The 20,454-nt window shown below is 43.9% G+C and overlaps 1 protein-coding gene across 2 annotated transcripts; it reads left to right on the forward strand.

Moving 5' to 3' along the window:
- The first annotated feature begins 1,179 nt into the window (after positions 1-1,179).
- On the forward strand, positions 1,180-17,880 carry LOC121151216 (UDP-glucuronosyltransferase 1A9-like). Of its 2 annotated transcripts, XM_040972475.1 has the most exons (2): positions 1,180-1,216; positions 16,892-17,880. In XM_040972475.1, exons 1-2 carry the CDS (start codon positions 1,207-1,209, stop codon positions 17,776-17,778), a joined length of 897 nt encoding a protein of 298 aa, XP_040828409.1. In that variant the 5' UTR covers positions 1,180-1,206; the 3' UTR covers positions 17,779-17,880. The 2 variants fall into 2 exon arrangements, with proteins under 2 accessions (XP_040828409.1, XP_040828408.1); XM_040972474.1 differs by lacking the exon at positions 1,180-1,216 and having other exon boundaries at positions 15,836-17,880.
- The last annotated feature ends 2,574 nt before the right edge of the window (positions 17,881-20,454 follow it).

The raw sequence follows: 20,454 nt of genomic DNA on the forward strand, positions 1-20,454 counted from the left end.
TCCAGGGTGGGGCCCGGCTACTTTCTGAACTGGCAGAGTTCAGGGAGGCGCATTGGTTCATGGGCGGTGGTTACAAGTACACACCCCTTAACGAAATGTATAGCCTGTGAGCCACTGAATCATTCAGAGTTTTCAATATGTTGGTTACACACAAGGGCACCTAAGCATGGTCGTGCAAAAGGAAAAATAAAAGAATGAGTCTTTTCATTGAATGATTAGAAGTTTCTTTTATATATATATGTTTGAATGCATAGTAGAAGCCATTATATTTCCAACAATTGGTATAGATAGATGAAATTCCTTTTATATTAAAGATGCTTTGCATGCATTTATGAATAATGATTAAAAGAAACAAAATCTTGAGGAAACATTTAGACTCAAAGAGGGGACTTGATGCAAAGTTTTGGGGTACATTTTCATCAGGACATGTGGACAATATGTGTTCTGCATTGACTGGGCAGCTGTTCAGGCTGCCTCTAAGAAATCTTGCCATGGCTTTCAGGAAAGCATGGTTTGCTATTCTAACTTGGTCTTCTGTTGAGGAGGTGTGGGTGGAGAGTGTTCTCATGAGGATGTGTGTGTGTGTTTGTGTGTTTATTTCATGTAATGTATCAAGGTGAACCTTGAAGATAATTCTGTGATCTATTATATGAAATTATCCTAGAGTTTATAGTTGGAAATTATATCTAAATTTGTAATAAAATGTTTTAAAATAGCTGAGAGACCATTATGCTGAAGAACATTGAGCTTGTTTTAATGGGAAGATTAGGAAACAACCATTCCCAGTTACACTGTTTGTTGAGTTCTCTTTCTCTGTGTTTCTTTTGTATGTGTGTGTCCTCCAGGTATAAAGTCATCCCTTACAATCTCTTGCTTAACTCATAATGCCAGGAAGGTGTGTCCTTTCCCATGCGGCAAATATATGCTAATCCTTTGTGCAAACATTCAAGCTCATGTCCAAGTAAATGGCATTCATTTCTCATGTTGTCCAAGTAAATCATTGAGATGTATATATGTATATATATCTATATCTATATATATGTGTATATATGTCACAGGCAATGATTGACTATGTATATGGCCTATGTGAAAACACACCCTACTTGGGTAGGTTTTATGTCTGTATTTCTTCTGCCAACCACAGTTCTCAGCTGAGTCTCCCAGCAGCTGGGTTGCTGGAGCCACAGCTCAGCAAACGGTTCTGCAATGAAGACAGGTCTCCTTCCCCTGTGTGTATGCCTGCTGCTGGCCTCTGGCTCAGGTGAGGCAGGCAAGCTGCTGGTGGTCCCCATGGATGGCAGTCACTGGTTTACCATGCGCTCGGTGGTGGAGAAGCTCATTGAGAGAGGGCATGAGTTGGTTGTCGTCATGCCAGAGGTGAGTTGGCAACTGGGACAGTCCCTGAATTGCACAGTGAAGAGCTACAAGACGTCTCACACCCTGGAAGACATAGACCGTGCAATGAAGGATTTTGCCAAAACTCAATGGAATGTTCAGGAGGACAACATACTTTCTCTTTGGAGGGGTTCAGGATATAATTTGTTTGAACTCTTTTTTTCGCATTGTAGGAGTTTGTTTAATGACAAGAAATTAGTGGAGTATTTGAAAGAAAGCTCCTTTGATGCAGTGTTTCTGGATCCTTTTGATATGTGTGGTTTAATTGTGGCCAAATATTTATCGCTGCCATCTGTCGTGTTCACCAGGTTAATATTTTGCCACTATCTTTGGGAAGCTACACAGTGTCCCAATCCTCTTTCTTATGTTCCTCTTAATTTTGTAAGCTCCTCAGATGTCATGACCTTCAAGGAGAGAGTTTGGAACCATATCACTCATTTTCAAGAGCGTTTATTTTGCCACCATTTTTACAAAAGTATTTTAGAACTTGCTTCTGAAGTTTTCCCAGAGCCTGTCACACTCTATGACCTCTTCAGCCACACCTCAATCTGGCTGATAAGAACTGACTTTGTGTTTGACTATCCCAAACCTGTGATGCCCAACATGGTCTACGTGGGTGGTATTAACTGCCACGAGGGGAAACCTTTGTCGAAGGTGAGTTCCAGCTGCTTTAGCCTGGAAGGATTAGCATGCTTTGGTATTCTGCTTAAATAACAAACCTTGTGTTTGACTGTGATTTGTGAAGTAGTTTTATTGTATCTAGCTGACTAATGTGCTTGTGCCACCTTCTTGTTTGTGCATAAGGCAATGTTGCAAACTGTTCTAATTGATTGACTCTATGTGTATGGCTTGATGACCTTGTGCATTTGTTCCAAGTTGCATATTTAAATACTAAATTTGGAAAAACACAAAAAGTATAGTATGAAAGATAATTTCTCCATTTATTTATCCTGACATAAATAAAAAAGGTTGTATAAGTAGCTGTCTACGCGTTTGCTGAGTGTTTATGTGCTTATTCCTAATGTAATTTTTTTTTTTTATTGTTGCTTACATTATATTATGTAGTACAGTTTTATAGGCGCTGGGGATCCCCCCCACCCCTCCCATACCCCTCCCCCCATGGTGGATTCCTCCACCTTGTTGCATAACCATAGTTCAAGTTCAGTTGAGATTCATTGCTTGCAAACACCTGCCTAGCATAAAGTTCAGCGTCTTATTGTCCAGATAAGTTCAGTGGCCTCTTGGGGAGACCTTCTATGGTCTGAAGATAGGTCTTACAGAGTAAAGATCCAGTCAGTTAAAAGCCCCAACAAGGCCTCAGTATCATTATACAACATTATGGAATTAATTGACATAGTATTGGGTAAACAATATGTTAAAAATAATGCAAGTTCCATTCTTCGAAACATCTGGGTTGAGACAGTATCAATGACAGGTTCAAAAAATAACAAACCACCAAACAAAAAATTACAGGTTAAATCAAGGCAAACATGTGGTATCTAATCTTTTGGGATTCGCTCATTTCCCTTAGCATTATAGTTTCCAGTTGTGCCCATTTAGCCACAAAGAACTGCATTTTGTTTTTTTTAATAGCTGAGTAGTATTCCATGGAGTAGATGAACCAAAGCTTTCTTATCCAATCTTCTGCTGATGGGCATTTCGGTTGCTTCCATGTTTTCGCAATTACTGATTGTGCTGCAATGAACATAGGGATGCATGTTGGTTTGTCGTAAAACAGGTGTTTTGGATATATTCCTAGGAGTGCTATTGCTGGGTCATATGGTATGCTGATTTTGAGTTGTTTGAGTGTTCTCCAGACTGATTTCCATAAAGGCTGTACCAATTTGCAGCTCCACCAGCAGTGGAGTAGGGTTCCCTTTTCCCCGCATCCTCGCCAGCAAGCGTCGTTGGTGTTCTTGTTTATGTGGGCCAATCTTACTGGTGTTAGGTGGTACCTCATCGATGTTTTAATTTGGATTTCCCTTATTGCTAGGGAGCTGGAACATTTTTTCATATGTTTGTTTGCCATTTGGACTTGTTCCTTTGTGAAATGTTTGCCCATTTCCCGTGCCCATTTCTTGAGTGGCTTGTTTGTTTTGGTTTTTTGGTTGTTTTGAAGTTCTTTGTATATCCTGGAAATTAGCCCCCTATCGCCTATATCGTGTGCAAAGATCTTCTCCCACTCTGTGGGTTGCTTTTTTACTTTGTTGATTGTTTCCCTTGCTGTACAGAAGCTTCTTAGTTTGATGAGGTCCCATTTGTTTATTCTGTTCTCAACTGCTATTGCTTTTGGTGTCCTTCTTAGAAAGTCGGTACCTACTCCTAGGTCTTGCAGGGTATTTCCTACATTTTCTTGCAAGAGTTTGAAGGTTTCTGGATGTAGGTTTAGGTCTTTTATCCATGTAGATTGGATCTTAGTGTATGGTGATAGATGTGGGTCTATCTTTTTGTTTCTACAGGCTATCAGCCAGTTGTCCCAACAACATTTACTAAAGAGTCCTTCCCACTTGCTTAAGCTGTCATTAGTCTTTTTGTCAAAGATTAATTGGCTGTATCTGTGTGGATTCCCTTTTGGTGCTTCTATTCTATTCCATTGATCTTCCTTTCTGTCTTTGTGCCAGTACCAGGCTGTTTTGATTACCACTGCTCTATAGTATGTCCAGAGGTCCGGGATTGTGATTCCCCCTGCTAATTTCTTATTTTTCAGGATGGTTCTAGCTATTCGTGGTTTTTTGTGTTTCCAGATGAACTGTTGAATCATTGTATCCAGTTCCGTGAAGAATGTTTTGGGCAATTTGATTGGAATTGCGTTGAAAATGTATATTGCTTGTGGTAGTATAGACATTTTAATGATATTGATTTTGCCTATCCAGGAGCACGGGATGTTATTCCATCTTTTGAGGTTTTGTTCAATTTCCTTTTTAAATAGTTTGTAGTTTTCTTCGAATAGGTCTCCTACACTTTTGGTTAGATTTATTCCCAAATACTTCATACTTCTCTCTGCTATTTTGAATGGTATCCTGTTGGTTAGATCTTCTTCCATCTTGGTGTTATTTGCATACACTATGGCTGTTGATTTTCGTTCGTTAATTTTGTACCCCGCCACTCTGCCAAACTCTCGTATAAGTTCTAGCAGTTTCTGTATTGAGTCTCCTGGTTTTTCTATGTATAGGATTATGTCATCTGCATATAGTGAAAGCTTGACTTCTTCGTTTCCTATACGTATGCCTTTGATTTCTTTTTCTTGTCTTATGGCCTCTGCAAGTACCTCTAGGACTATGTTGAATAGCAGTGGTGATAGTGGGCACCCTTGTCTTGTTCCAGATCTCAGTGGGAAGGGTTCTAGCTTTTCTCCATTCAGTATGATACTGGCGTTGGGTTTTTCATAAATTGCTTTAATTATGTTGTGGATTTTCCCATCTATGCCTACTTTGGCTAGAGTTTTTAGCATGAAGAGGTGTTGGATTTTGTCGAAAGCTTTTTCTGCATCTATTGAAACTATTATGTGGTTCTTGTTTTGCAGTTTTTGGATATGGTTTATAACATTTATGGATTTCCGAATGTTGAACCATCCCTGCATTCCAGGGATGAATCCTACTTGATCCGGATGAATGATCTGTCTGATGATTTTTTGAATTCTATTGGCTAGGATTTTGTTGAGAATTTTAGCATCAATGTTCATCAGAGAAATAGGTCTGTAGTTTTCCTTCTCTGATGGTTCTCTATCCGGTTTTGGGATTAAGGTGATGTTGGCTTCATAGAATGAGTTTGGGAGGGTTGCTTCCTCCTCTATTGTTTTGAAGAGCTTGTAGAGGATTGGGGTTAGTTCTGTTCGGAATGTTTTGTAGAATTCTGTAGTGAAGCCGTCTGGGCCTGGGCTTTTTTTCGTTGGGAGATCCTTGATGACTGTTTCAATCTCTACCTCGGTTATGGGTTTATTTAATTCTGCAGTTGCCTCCGGACTGAGTTTTGGTAAATGGTGGGAGTCCAAGAACTTTTCTATTTCTTGGTGGTCCTCAAATTTGTGGGAGTACAGTTCTTTGTAGTAATTTCTAATTATTTTCTTAATGATTGCAGTGTCTGTTGTTATGTTGCCTTTTTCATCTTTAATGCTGTTGATTCTCACTTTCTCTTGTTTTTTTTTGGTCAATCGGGCCAGTGGAGTGTCTATTTTGTTTATTTTCTCAAAAAACCAACTTTTTGATTTGTTGATTTTATGTATAGTTTTTTTGATTTCTATTTGGTTTATCTCCTCCCTTGTTTTGATGATTTCTTGTTTCCTATTGTGCGTGGGACTCTTCTGCTGCTGTTTTTCCAGATCCTGGAGGTGTGAGGTTAGTTCCTGTATTTGGCGTCTTTCTTGGGCCTTGACATGCGCTCCGATTGCGATGAATCTACCTCGTAGCACTGCTTTGGCGGTGTCCCACAAGTTTTGGAATGTTGTATCAGAGTTTTCATTGGTTTCCATGAATTTTTTGATCTCATCTTTAATTTCTTCTCTGACCCATTGTTCGTTTAATAGCATATTGTTCAATTTCCAAGAGTGCCTATACTTCCTGGGGAGTTTTGAGTTGTTGATTACCAGTTTCATCCCATGGTGGTCTGAGAGGGTACATGGTATGATACTAATGTTTTGGAAGTTGTTTAGATTCGCTTTATGTCCTATCATGTGGTCGATTCTGGAGAAGGTGCCATGCACCGCTGAGAAGAATGTATAGTCTGTGGCCTTAGGATAAAAAGTTCTATATATGTCTACTAAGTCCAGTTGTTCTATTGTTTGTGTGAGCTCTGTTGTTTCTTTGTTGAGTTTTTGTTTCGTAGACCGGTCCATTGTTGTTAGAGGTGTGTTGAGATCGCCTACAAGAATTGTGCGGGTGTCTATGTCTTCCCTTAAGTCTGTAAGTAATTGCTTTACGTAAGTAGGTGCATTAAGATTCGGTGCATAAACATTAATGATGGTGATTGCTTCTTGATGGATCATTCCTTTCACCAGTATAAAATGGCCTTCCCTGTCTCTTTTGATGTTAGTTAGAATGAAATCTATCTCGTCTGAAATTAGGATAGCTACCCCAGCTTTTTTTTCTCGTCTATTGGCGTGGAATATCTTTTTCCATCCCTTCACTTTCAGTTTCTTTGCATCCTTTCTGGTTAGATGCGTTTCTTGTAGGCAACAGATGGTTGGGTCTTGTTTGATGATCCATTCTATTAATCTCTGTCGTTTGATTGGTGAATTTAGACCATTTGTGTTGAGAGTTAAAATTGAGAGGTTGCAATTTTGCCCTGCCATGTGATTGTGTTGTGTGTGTGTTGTTGCCTATGTAATTGTCTTGTTTGTGCGGCCTTTAGTTTGGAGACCTTCTTATTTGCCAACTTTGTTTGTGATTTGCCTCCTTTTTGTCCGGGACTAGCGCATTTCTAAGGAGACTTTGCAGAGCTGGTTTTGTGTAGACATATTCTTCTAGTTTTTCTTTGCTATTGAAGTATCTGATTTCGTTCTCATATACAAATGAGATCTTTGCTGGGTAGATTATTTTTGGTTGACAGTTGTTTTGTTTCAGGACTTGGAAGATCTTTGTCCATTCTCTCCTTGCTTGTAGGGTCTCTTCGGAGAAGTCAGCAGTGATTCTGATGGGTTTTCCCCTGTATGTGATCTTTTCTCTACTTCGTACTTGTCTCAGGATTCCTTCTTTGTCTTCATTGGAGTAGAACTTGAGCACCGTGTGTCTGGGTGAAGATCTCTTTGGATCATGTCTGTTGGGAGTTCTCTGTCCATCCTGTATGCGGGGTGGATTCGTGTTCCAAGTGTTTTGGAAGTTTTCCTGTATAATTTCATCGAGCACTGCTTGCATCCCAGATTCTCTTTCTACTCCCTCGGGGAGGCCGATGATCCGAATATTCAATTTTCTAAGGTAATCCTTCATCTCTTGCATCATTTTATTAGTTTTGCTGAGGTTTGTCTCCAGCTGTTTGATTCGCTGGGCACTTTCATTTTGTGTGTCTTCTGTTTCAGAGATCCTTTCCTCTGCCGCATTTATTCTGTTGATGAGGCTTTCAATCTTATTATCTTGGGCGTCCAGTTTGGTTTTGATTTGTTGTATTTCGGTGATTATGCGGTTCTGGTAGTCTTCCAGCTTTGTGTCCACGTCTCTGAGAAATTTTAGCATTATTTTCATCAATTCCTTTGCTGGTAACACTTCCATGTCTTCATCTCGTATCGTCGATATTGATAATGGCTTTTGGCCCTTGTTTGGTGGGGTGCTGGCTCTTTCATCTGGAGCACAACTCTTTCTGGTGGTTTTTCCCATTGCGTTGGTGTATTCTGGTGAGGCAAATGGACCCGTGTGTTGAGGGGCTGTCAGGTGCTTTCCTGTAGAGATTGGAGCCTGCAGGCGTGGTGTTGCCGGGCGTGGTTATTTTCAAGGCACCGTTGGTGCGTTCTCAGGGCCCGGGGCTGTAGAGCACCACCTTGGGGGCCCAGTGGATTCCAGGCACACTCTGGGCACCTCTTCTACAGGTGTGACACCCCAGGGCGTGGAGGGATGGAGGCGCTCTCTGGGTGTGCCCCCTTCACGGGAATCCGCAGGGCGTAGAAGGTTTTATGTGCTTTCTCCCTGCGTTCTCCGTGTCAGGGACTGCAGGGTTTTTCAGAGCCCACCTGGTGCGTCTCCCACACACGGGACTGTGGGTGAGGCACTTTCCAGGCGTGGCTCTTGTGCAGTGAATCCACCACTCGTGGTGTGTGGGTGTTCAGAGCCCCTGCTCCCGTGTGGCTCCCCCACACAGGCCCTTAGCGGAGGAGTGACCCAGGCGCCCTGTTATAATGACTTCACGGCAGGTTCGCACCGTGTCAGTTTGGTGCAGGAGTTTTCAGGGCTCTCCTGGTGGGTCGCCCACGCTCAGAACTGCAGGGTGGGAGGCGAGAAGTGAGCAGTTCACTCTATGGGAGTGGTACCTGCGTGTCAGGGACACACAGCGCTACACTTCCCAAATCTGAGCTCTCCTGACACCTGACACCTGTGCTGCGGAGGTGCTGCTGCTGCAGGCGGGGCGCCCAGCCCGCTCGGTGCGGCGCGCACTCACCAGTGCGCTCGGTGGTTTCGTGCACTCACCAGGCAGGATGTGGGGGACTCCAGACCCTCGCCAGCTGCCTCTGCGCACCGAGCCGCACTGGTCCCCTCAGCGCAGGAACTTCCGAGGCGCCTTCCCGCGGCCCCCCTCAGCCACCAACACAACACCACTGTGCGTAGTTCCACACAGACCCAACAGTTTCGGCCGCCTGCTCCGCCTTCTCAGAGGCTGGAATCTCAGCAGGGGGCGAGAAATGCGGAGGCTGCCACGTCAACCCCGAGCTCACCAAACGTCCGGCTGCTGCAGTCTGCCTCCACCGCTGCCGAAGGCCTCCTGCCAGCGACGATCCCCCTGATCTCCCTGCCTCCGAGCTGGCCGCGTCTCCCGTCAGGCCGTTTTCAAAAGTGACTCAGCAGGTCTAGAGTGGGATGTCGGTTTCTCTGACTTTGCCCTGCTCCGTTCTCGTTGTTCTTCCGAGTTGTGTGGATCTTTTTGGCTCCACACTGTCCCAGGGAGCTTCACGGACCTCTCCCTGCGGTTCCCTGCTGTTCCTCTTTGCTGCTTCTGTAGCGTTCTATCCCTCTCTCACTAGACGCTCCCTCACAGCCTTCCTCCTACGTCGGCCATCTTCGCTCTCCAATCCTCCTAATGTAATTTTCACAAGTGTTGAATTAGAGGGAGATTTGCTATCAGGATGGACGTAATTTCTGAATCAGATAATTGCATAACTTATTCAATGATAGACATCCTTATAGGTCAGCACATACAAATTTGGCATGGTCTTGTAGACTGGAAGGAAGTCTTTTGGTGAAGTTAGGTTTTTTTTATCTTTCAAACAATTGGAAGTGACAGGTATTGAAGTTCTGTTTTGGCTGTTATGAGCAAAATTGATCTATGCATTTTAAGCACGTAATTTGTGCCTGAGCACATGTTCAGGCTTGCTTTCTTCTCTGATGATGGGAGTGTCAGCCCTATGATCACAGTGTCCAATGCAATATCACAATGTAACAAAGTTGGGAAACTGGTTTCCTGGTGCTGAAAATCTTCACCTTTTTCATATGGATATTGTGGATTTCTGTTGTCTTCCTTTTCTATAAAAATAATACATGTAGTTGCCTCAGAATTACCTCCTACTTTGCTCGCTATCAATCACTTGCATTTCCTAGTTTTAAATGACATAGTCAAGTTGTCTTGCAAAATTTTAAAAAGGCTACAACTTGCATATATATTTCACACTTATTTCTATACCTTTCCATATGTAAAGACAAAAGTATGTAGTGACATGGGATACATAGCCAAACACATAGCTTCCAGCTCAACCTGTAATGGTTTTAAAAAGGCTAAGCCCAAATTCATATTTTTATCCAACAAAGTATACACTAGGAGTTGTACATCCACATATTTCCATTTTGCTAAAAAAAAAAAAGAGACATGTTTTCTAGTTAAAAATGAACAGAGTGGATTATAAGTAAAGTTTTCTCCTGCTGCTCATGCTGAACCTGAGCAGAGGCTTTCATGTAGGCAGGAGAATTTAGACAAGCAGCAGCGAGTCACTCCCTAATAAACAGAAAACCCAACAGACTGATCCCCAGAGAGGCTTCTGAACAGATGCACACAGTAGGCATGCGGTAAGAACAGGGTGACTTTCAGTCTGCTTCCAGCACACATCCCCTGTGTGTGCAGTGGAACCAGACAGCAACAGGAGAGGAGGTGATGCCATCACTGCACTAACACGTATGCACACACAGCATTGTATGAACTAACAAGCATGAACTCACGCACACACATATTGGGAGTTCCAATAGCCTACATCCATACTAACCTGCTCGCTCCCATATCAATATTTCTTCAGAATTAGTGCTTAGAAGAGGCTCTGAGATAGAGATGGACTACATCACACCCAACAGAAGACAGCCTGACGATGGAGTGCAGATGCTAGCTTCAGGGTTGATTTTCACGTGTCACTTTAAGGTTAATATTCCTTCAATTGATTCCCATAAGCAGACCATTTGTGATCACGGAAGATTCAGGAATCGTAAGACAGGTGGTTGGGTGGTGTAACACCCTAGCTCAGAGGTGGAGAACTTTGTACCAGCAGAGTGAATGTTGCGATGAAATCATTTGGTTTTGCCCTCGCAGGCATTGACAGGAAGAAATAGAAAATCAATGCATATACAGCATGCTATCTTTTGTTGACTATTCCCTGTGTCCCACAAAAGATGTTCAAAACATCCAAGTACGCCTGAGAGTAGCAGATCTGCAGCTGAAGGTAAAATCATCATTAACGTGAAGGACAGAACCCCTGCCTCATGTGGCAGAAAAGCTGGGAGTGTAGGGAGATTCCTGCTCAGCCTATTGGGGAAGAGGTGTTTGCGATGGTGGGGTTCCTCCACTCTGCAACTCTGACACGTATTTCTGCTAGAGGGTCCCTGGTGGTATGTTTGAGATGAGCTTGCTCCAGAGGAACCTGACTCAGAAACACCAGAGGCAGGTGTCTGCTTGGGAGGGAAGGGCTGCTCTGGCAACTGAGTGCAGGAGGAGTTCCAGAAGCAACAGAGCTTGGAGGTCCTGGGCTTGATTTTGACCCACCCACTCAGGGCACGAATGGGGAACAGCAGAATTTCTCTTGTCATGTCCTGGGTGTGTGGTGCTGGTGACCTTAAGAAATGACCTTGTTCTTTCCCTGAAGGTGGCAGTTAGTGCCACAGCTTGCTCAGGGAAGCTAGCAGAGATGAGATCTTCTTTCAGATGTTGGCAGAGGTTTGTCTAAGTGAGTTTTGGCCAATTGATGGGAATGTGAAAAGTTGTTTTGCTTAAAATGTAGTGAGATTGCTGTCTTCGGCTTGTGAAGGCAGTGAATGAGTTGGCTCTCTTGGCAAGAGCAGCCATGAGGGCAAGTGGTAGTAGTGCCAGAGACTGAGCCTGTTCCTAGGGCGTCTCTCCCCTTTGCTCTGTATTGATCAACAGCATGTGCTACCCAGGTGTTGCGTGCAGGTCTGCTCTTTGTTCAGGGGTGGGGTCCGGCTACTTCCTGAGCTGGCAGAGTTTTGGGAGCTGCATTGGCTCATGGTTGGTGTTTAGAAGTAGGGTCTGATACACATCCTTTAGTGATATGGACAGACTGCGAGCCACTGAATCATTCAGAGTTTTCAATATGTTGGTTACACACAAGGATAATTTAGCTTGTTCATGAAAAATTTGCAATAAAAGTCACGTGCATTTTCTTTGCATGTTTAAAAGCCTCTTGTATATTTATTTGAAAGCCTGATAAATGTATGATTTATCTAATAATTGACAGAGTTTTCTGAGATATCTTATATGGTAAAGGAGTATTTTTTTTATATATATAGCTACAAATTCAAACTTAAAACAAACAAAATTCCTTTTTTTTTTTAGTAACCTTACTTAGTGGATTTGGGTACAAATCTTCAAGGGCTATAGAAAAGTTGGTAATGCCATTTTTTCTACAGTAATATCATCATTTTTCCTGCATCTGGAGGCTGGGGAGAAACAAACGGAAAAGCCTCACCCAGCCTCTCACCCATCTCATGTCCCTGATGTGAGGCACTCTCCGAGGGTCCTGCTCAAGCAGTTTTGATAGTTCAACAGTTCTGAAATGCTGCCAATGTTGCCGTTCCAATCGCCATGAAACCTATTCACAATCCACTTGCTGATAAAGTTTCTTCATGGTTGGGGATCTGAGATCAGCAGTTCAGTTAGAGGGATCCCCTGAGAATCTTCATCTGAGGTGATCCCAGACCGGATTCTTGTGAGTTTGCCAGTCCAAGGTCCTGCTCAGTCTCTCCCCCCAGATTATGCATATGCTGGTCATTGCAACTGCTGGGTCAGTTCTGTTTCCAGCCCTGTCTTCCACATGTACCATGGGTGTTGTAGTCCAGCTCGATCCTACCCACTTCATATTTTGTACTCCCGCAAACCATGGGAGCTGCAGCTTATTTGGGGCGACTTCCCATAACCCCCACTAGACCTGCCCCCTACCCTGGTTCCCATGGATGCCAGTATGTACCACAGGCTTGTTCAGTCTGTTCCACAACCCATTTAGCTCTCGTACATGTCAATGGGTATTGAAGCCTAGTTCAATCCAACCAACCTACTATCCAACCCACTCACTTACTGGCAGGCACCTTTCTGTCTAGCCACTCCTGCCCCCTGTCCCAGTGTTTGTGCTCTCCAGTGGGAGTGGTAACCCAAGAGGGAGGTGCCCACTATTTCCCTATTAGGTCACTCCCACTCCAAGATTATGCACTCTTCAGGTGGTTCTGTGGTTTAGCTTGACAGAATTAGCCCCCTGTGCCAGCCTCTGCCATCTGATGCTGCAGCAAAGCCCAACCATCCCTTACCCACACTGATTTTTCCTTGCACCAGTTGAAACTGTTAGCCCAACCTGGTCCCTCCCTAATCTAGGTCCTATGACGCCCATAGGTGTTGTACCCCTGCCTGGTCTGGTCTACCCCCATCCCAAATCATGCTCTCCAGTGGGAGTGGCTGTCCAGCAGGGGAGCCCGCATTCTCCTGCTGGCTTTGCTTCCTCCTCCCCCCTCCTCCAATTTTCATGTGTGCTTCTTTGGCACTGTAACCACATTTGGTATGGCTCACCTCACTTTGGCATTCTGTAACATGCATTGGTATGTGTTGGGACTGAACCTGGCCCGACCCACACTGTATTGTGTTGCTCAGATTCACCAGTGGGTGATGTGAATGGGTTCAGCCTGGTCTGCCCCCCACCTATTCCATAAGTACAATGGTGTGTATCTTCCAATGGTCTGGTCTGGGTTGCTCCCTGTCGTGGTTGCTGTGCTCACCTGTAGGGACTGTGTTCTGACAGAGGAGTTTCGCAAGCTCCTCCTTAAGAACCTCTCCCTATGCCAGATCTTGCACGTACTGGTGGTTTCATGGGCCAGCCCTCATTGTTGGCCTTCAATCCATTCCAGTTCTTGGTGTTGGACGTTTTGCCCCAGCCAAGGCTTGTCCATACCCAGACTCTGCTCATACATGTCTCAGTAGGGTTAGAGAGAGACCCAGCCTAGTCCGTCCTACATCTACCCAGGTTCCCCGAAGCACTAGATGGTGCTGGTGTCTAGCCCAGCTTGGTGCACCCAGCCCCAGTCCACAATTGTGCCAAGGGAGATTGCAGCCATATCCAGACAAGAATGTAACCCCCACTCCAGCCCCCACACCCTCCTGTGGGAATCCCAACCCAGCAAGAGTGTACTCTCACAGCTCCCCAGCCAAGTCTATTCCCAGTCCTAGATTATGCGGGTGCCAGTGGTTGCTCTGACCCAGTTGGCTTAGCCCCTCATCTGTCTCAGCCTTTGCCTTCGATGCTGTGGCATAGTATTTCTGCCTCATACAGACCAATTGGTGTAAGAGCCTAGATCGGAATGATATGTGCTCCATCCTGATTTCTGGTTTTTTTTTTTTTTTTTTTGAGTTGAGACTTGCTTGGCCCTGCCCAGTCCATCCCCTTCAAGTTGCAGCTTGGCCCACCCCACATCCTATTTTAGGATGCACCTTTGGGTGGTGCTGCCTTGACCTGCCCAGATTGCCATCGATTCCTTTACTCATAAGTGATGGCAGGTGCCATGGTCACTCCTAGCTTAGTCCATCACCACCCCAGCTCACAAGCTAACCTGTGGGACTTGTATTTCCACAGGGTTGGGTCTACTCTTTCCCCACAATTTACCCCCAGACTAAGTTCTCAACGTGTGCTGGTTAGTGTCCTGACCCTGCCAAATGTGACCAGTCCACTATTCCACCACCCAGTCAGGTAATGGTACCTAGCCCTGCCAAACAGGTCCCCATCTATAGCTTTTGAGTGGACTGGTGTGTGGCAGTCAGTGATGCTTTATGCTAATATCCCATCTCAGGATTCCTAATTTGGCTGGTGAATCAGTCTGGCCCAAATAGATCTATGGACACTCCCCTCCAAACCATCAGGTCCCAGTTCCCACACTCGCCCAAAAGTTTCATGACCCTGTTACTGGAAATCACCCAGAATTCATCTCTCACCTACACTAAAACTGGCCTTATTCATGGTGTCCCTAGGCAGCAGTTTATTATCCCAAACACCCCAGAGTTCGCCACTGGGCAGTCATTAGGCAGAGCCTGGCACCACTTGGTGCACTGGCTGCCCAAAGCCAAGGACCCGGTCCCTGCCTTCTGGCAGTGGTTTTGGCTCTAGTTCCTAGCTTTGGGTCCGGTCCGGCAGGGTCACCCCTCACATCCACCACACTTCAGGGAGCTTCAGTTGCCCCCGGCCCCAAGGCCCAAACCAAGAAACAAAATTCCGAAGGAGAATTTCAGATGTCAAAAAAGGGCCTTTGATGAAAAGGCCTGGATTACATCCTTTGCACAAATGAAGGTTTCATCAGGAGGTGTGTGGACAGGTGTGATTTTCCTTGTCTGGGCCGGTGTGCGGGCTGTTTTGGATAGCGTGCCATGTCAAGCTGGAGAACTGAGGTTGTGATGAGAATTTCATCTATCTGTTGAGATGGAGTTGTTGTTGGGTAATGTTTCCCCAGTGATGTGAGTTTGTATATATGTGTGTGTTAGATGTAGTATGTCAAACCCTACATGGAGGTTTGACTGAGATCTCCTGTGAGAAAATATTGTTGTGTTTCCATGTGGGAATTACATCCAAGTCTGTGATGAAAACTTGACATCAGGACATCAGTGAGGGATCACCGTCCTGGAGAACACTGCACTTGTTTGTGGGATGAGGAGCTGATGTTCCCTGCTTGAGGGTGCTGGCGATGTCAGGTGCAGCTGGATGGGGTGAGGTTAGGGCTGTACAGCTCTGCATAAGTCCTCTGTTCATGACTGCAGGTTTCATGTCTTTGTGTCCTGAGAAGACGTGGACAATGCCAACCTTCTTCAGTAGCCCAGAGCTTTGCTGTGTGCCTAGTCATTGCATTGGTTCTGGGCATGCCATGTTCGCTTGCTTTGTTCCCTGTCATGGCATAGGTTTTGGACCTGCGATGTTCACTGGCTTTGCTCCCTTCAGGCATCGTTCCTGGATATGCTGTGTGTTCTTGCTTTGTGTCCTATCATGGCAATGTTCCTGGATATGCCATGTTCACTTGTTTTGTGCTCTGTCATGGCATCAGTCCTGGACATGCCATGTTTGTGTGCTTTGTGCCCTATCAGGAATCGGTGCTGGACATGCCACGTTCACTTGCTTTGTGTCCTGTCATGGCAATGTTCCTGGACATGCCATGTGTGCTTGTTTTGTGCTCTGTCAGGCATTGGTCTTGGACTTCCTGTGTATACTTGATGGGAACATGTGCTTTATTGCTGCTGGACAGTTTTTGATGTGTGTGTATGTGTGTGTGTGTGTGTGTGTGTGTGTGTGTGTGTGTGTGTGTGTGTGTGTGCGTGCGTGTGTGTGTCTGTTAGCTCCATTTTGTCCAGTGTGTAGCTGTCTTTTCGGTTGATGTGGTGTATTCTAGCCTTCTGGTATTCCTGTATTGCAATGTGTGTCTGGTTTCAGATGCTTCAATTCCCAGTTGATGTAGATAAGTGCTGTCTTGTTGGGAGTATAGGATTATTCTTTTTCATCATTTTATCCTCTTCACTGAATTGACATTGCCATCATTATGCAATGTCCTTACTATTTTTGTTGAGTGGTTTTTCGCTTGTAGTCAGTGTTATCTGATCAAAGGAGAGCTTCACTGCTCACATTTGGTTTCCTCTGTGCAGCACACCTGTTTCCATCTCTCAGGTTCAGTTCTGTTTTTCTCATTACATTTTCTTTTGCAGGAAGAATATTGAAGTCTAGTTTCCTTCTCCACTCAAGCACTCAGTGCTTGAGAATCTAATTGGATTGTAGATATGGAAGTCTGGAGATGGTGAAAAACCCTCCTGGAAATGAATAAGTAGAGTACCAGTGTATCAACAGTGATGCTTGTGGGCAGTGTATCTACACTGATTGAAATTGCCAAGCTCCAGATCTTGCAATTTGCCCTTGGATCTCAATTTCTTTATAAACAAACCACCTATATAGTCAAGGACAAAAAGTGAATTGTATGTTTGACCAGATTTCCAATGTGCAGGTTTGTTAAGTACCATCTGCTTTTCATGTGTATGTGTGTATGTGTCCTCAAGGTATAAAAACCAGTGCTTACACTCTGAGTGCAGATCTTGTATGCCATTGCTTAACGGAGCGATTGTTATATAATCTTGCCTGTGAAGAATTCAGGCACTTATTTTAGCAAATACTCTTCATTTCTCACTGTTCTTTGGAGAAAATCATTGGCTGTGTCATTTTTTTTTCCTGGACTATGTGAAAACACGCCCTTTCTGTGGGTGGATTTTTTGTTTATTCCTTCCGCCTTTAGTACACAGCTCAGAGTCCAATTAACGGTGTTGCTCAGGCTACAGCCAATAATGTCCACTGCAATGAAGACAGGTCTCCTTCCCCTGTGTGTGTGCCTGCTGCTGGCCTCTGGCTCAGGTGAGGCAGGCAAGCTGCTGGTGGTCCCCATGGATGGCAGTCACTGGTTTACCATGCGCTCGGTGGTGGAGAAGCTCATTGAGAGAGGGCATGAGTTGGTTGTCGTCATGCCAGAGGTGAGTTGGCAACTGGGACAGTCCCTGAATTGCACAGTGAAGAGCTACAAGACGTCTCACACCCTGGAAGATATGGACCGTGTGTTCGAGGATTTTGCCAGATATCAATGGAAAGTTCGAGAGGACAACTTATTTAACGTTAAGAAGGGTCCATTGTACAATTTATTTGAACTCATTTTTTCGCATTGTAGGAGTTTGTTTAATGACAAGAAATTAGTGGAGTATTTGAAAGAAACTTCTTTTGATGCAGTGTTTCTGGATCCTTTTGATACGTGTAGCTTAATAATGGCCAAATATTTATCGCTGCCATCTGTGGTGTTCACCAGGGGAGTATTTTGCCACTATCTTGAAGAAGCTACGCAGTCTCCCCATCCTCTTTCTTATGTTCCTAGAGGTCTGTTGAGCTTCTCAGATGTCATGACCTTCAAAGAGAGAGTTTGGAATCATATCACTCATTTTCAAGAGCGTTTATTTTGCCACCATTTTTTCAAAAGTATTTTAGAACTTGCTTCTGAAGTTTTCCCAGAGCCCGTCACACTCTATGACCTCTTCAGCCACACCTCAATCTGGCTGATAAGAACTGACTTTGTGTTTGACTATCCCAAACCTGTGATGCCCAACATGGTCTACGTGGGTGGTATTAACTGCCATGAGGGGAAACCTTTGTCGAAGGTGAGTTCTAGCTCCTTTAGCCTGGAGGGAGTATTGGTTTTTTTATTAATATAAAAAAAACTGTTCAGCTCTGATTTATGCTTTAATTTAATTGTTCCAGTTTGAAAAAATGTACAGTGTGGATTTCTTATTTGGCGCATTAACATTGTAAAGCTTTCTCACTGAGAGGTATGTGTCGCACTTCATCTCATGGTATGAATATTCAACTGGCATTTAAAAAGTGCTGGTTTTAGAAAATATATTATGAAACACACTGTGACATACAATTTTATGTGGGTTACCCAGACACCTTTGAAAATTCTATTAGTACTCTTGTTCATGTGTTTATATTTTATACGTATATATGTGACGTGAATTTCCACATCTGTCTCATTAAAACAATGTTTGATATCAGAATAGATCTAATCAATCTAATTTTCATTTGCAATTTGTACTTGCCTACTAATCATGGGCAGTCATATCTACACAACATACACATTTGGTATGGTCTTATAGACAACAGGATGTCTTCAAGGAATCATTAATGATATCTATTCACCTAGCTCCTTTTTCCTGATACATGCAAAATTGTCCAAAACATTGTTCTGTCTTTCTTTTGTGCACAGTTGTGCTCAGAATCTTGCATGTACTTGCATTTTTCTACCAGTAGGCAGAGCCTGAGCTCTACAGTCATAATATCCAACACATTTATCACAGTGTAAAGAAGTTCGGGAACTTTTGCACAATTGTTGATGCCATGCAAAGAGTAATAAACATCCAAGTAACCCTGGCAGAAAATAGGTTCCCCACCCTTGCAGAAAGCACCTCATTAACCTGAAGGACAGAACCCCTGCCTCATGTGGCAGAAAAGCTGGGAGTGTAGGGAGATTCCTGCTCAGCCTATTGGGGAAGAGGTGTTTGCGATGGTGGGGTTCCTCCACTCTGCAACTCTGACACGTATTTCTGCTAGAGGGTCCCTGGTGGTATGTTTGAGATGAGCTTGCTCCAGAGGAACCTGACTCAGAAACACCAGAGGCAGGTGTCTGCTTGGGAGGGAAGGGCTGCTCTGGTAACTGAGTGCAGGAGGAGTTCCAGAAACAACAGAGCTTGGAGGTCCTGGGCTTGATTTTGACCCACCCACTCAGGGCACGAATGGGGAATAGCAGAATTTCTCTTGTCATGTCCTGGGTGTGTGGAGCTGGTGACCTTAAGAAATGACCTTGTTCTTTCCCTGAAGGTGGCGGTTAGTGCCACAGCTTGCTCAGGGAAGCTGGCAGAGATGAGATCTTCTTTCAGATGTTGGCAGAGGTTTGTCTAAGTGAGTTTTGGCCAATTGATGGGAATGTGAAAAGTTGTTTTGCTTAAAATGTGAGATTGCTATCTTCGGCTTGTGAAGGCAGTGAATGAGTTGGATCTCTTGGCAAGAGCAGCCATGGAGGGCAAGTGGTAGTAGTGCCAGAGACTGAGCCTGTTCCTAGGGCGTCTCTCCCCTTTGCTCTGTATTGATCAACAGCATGTGCTACCCAGGTGTTGCGTGCAGGTCTGCTCTTTGTCCAGGGTGGGTCCCGGCTACTTCCTGAACTGGCAGAGTTCAGGGAGCTGCACTGGCTCATGGGCGGTGGTTACAAGTACACACCCCTTAAAGAAATGTATAGCCTGTGAGCCACTGAATCATTCAGAGTTTTCAATATGTTGGTTACACATAAGGGCACCTAAGCATGGTCGTGCAAAAGGAAAAATAAAAGAATGAGTCTTTTCATTGAATGATTAGAAGTTTCTTTTATATATATATGTTTGAATGCATAATAGAAGCCATTATATTTCCAACAATTGGTATAGATCGATGAAATTCCTTTTATATTAAGGGTGTTTTGCATGCATTTATGAATAATGATTAAAAGAAACAAAATCTTGAGGAAGCATTTAGACTCAAAGAGGGGCCTTGATGCAAAGTTTTGGGGTACATTTTCATCAGGACATGTGGACAATGTGTGTTCTCCATTGACTGGGCAGCTGTTCAGGCTGCCTCTAAGAAATCTTGCAATGGCTTTCAGGAAAGCATGGTTTGCTATTCTAACTTGGTCCTCTGTTGAGGAGGTATGGGTGGAGAGTGTTCTCATGAGGATGTGTGTGTGTTTGTGTGTTTATTTCATGCAATGTATCAAGGTGAACCTTGAAGAGAATTCTGTGATCTATTATATGAAATTATCCTAGAGTTTATAGTTTGAAATTATATCTAAATTTGTAATAAAATGTTTTAAAATAGCTGAGAGACCATTATGCTGAAGAACATTGAGCTTGTTTTAATGGGAAGATTAGGAAACAACCATTCCCAGTTACACTGTTTGTTGAGTTCTCTTTCTCTGTGTTTCTTTTGTATGTGTGTGTCCTCCAGGTATAAAGTCATCCCTTACAATCTGTTGCTTAACTCATAATGCCAGGAAGGTGTGTCCTTTCCCGTGCAGCAAATATATGCTAATCCTTTGTGCAAACATACAAGCTCATGTCCAAGTAAATGGCATTCATTTCTCATGTTGTCCAAGTAAATCATTGATATATATATATGTATATATATCTATATCTATATATATGTATACATATGTCACAGCCAATGATTGACTATGTATATGGCCTATGTGAAAACACACCCTTTCTTGGGTAGGTTTTATATCAGTGTTTCTTCTGCCAACCCCAGTTCTCAGCTGAGTCTCCCAGCAGCTGGGTTGCTGGAGCCACAGCTCAGCAAACTGT

The sequence above is a fragment of the Ochotona curzoniae genome, unplaced genomic scaffold (assembly GCF_017591425.1).
Source record: "Ochotona curzoniae isolate NIBS_2020 unplaced genomic scaffold, NIBS_Ocur_1.0 contig_2294, whole genome shotgun sequence".
Lineage (NCBI taxonomy): Eukaryota > Metazoa > Chordata > Mammalia > Lagomorpha > Ochotonidae > Ochotona > Ochotona curzoniae.

Coding starts and splice junctions, on each gene's coding strand:
- LOC121151216 (XM_040972474.1), top strand. CDS start 16,870: ATGTCCACTGCAATGAAGACAGGTCTCCTTCCCCTGTGTGTGTGCCTG.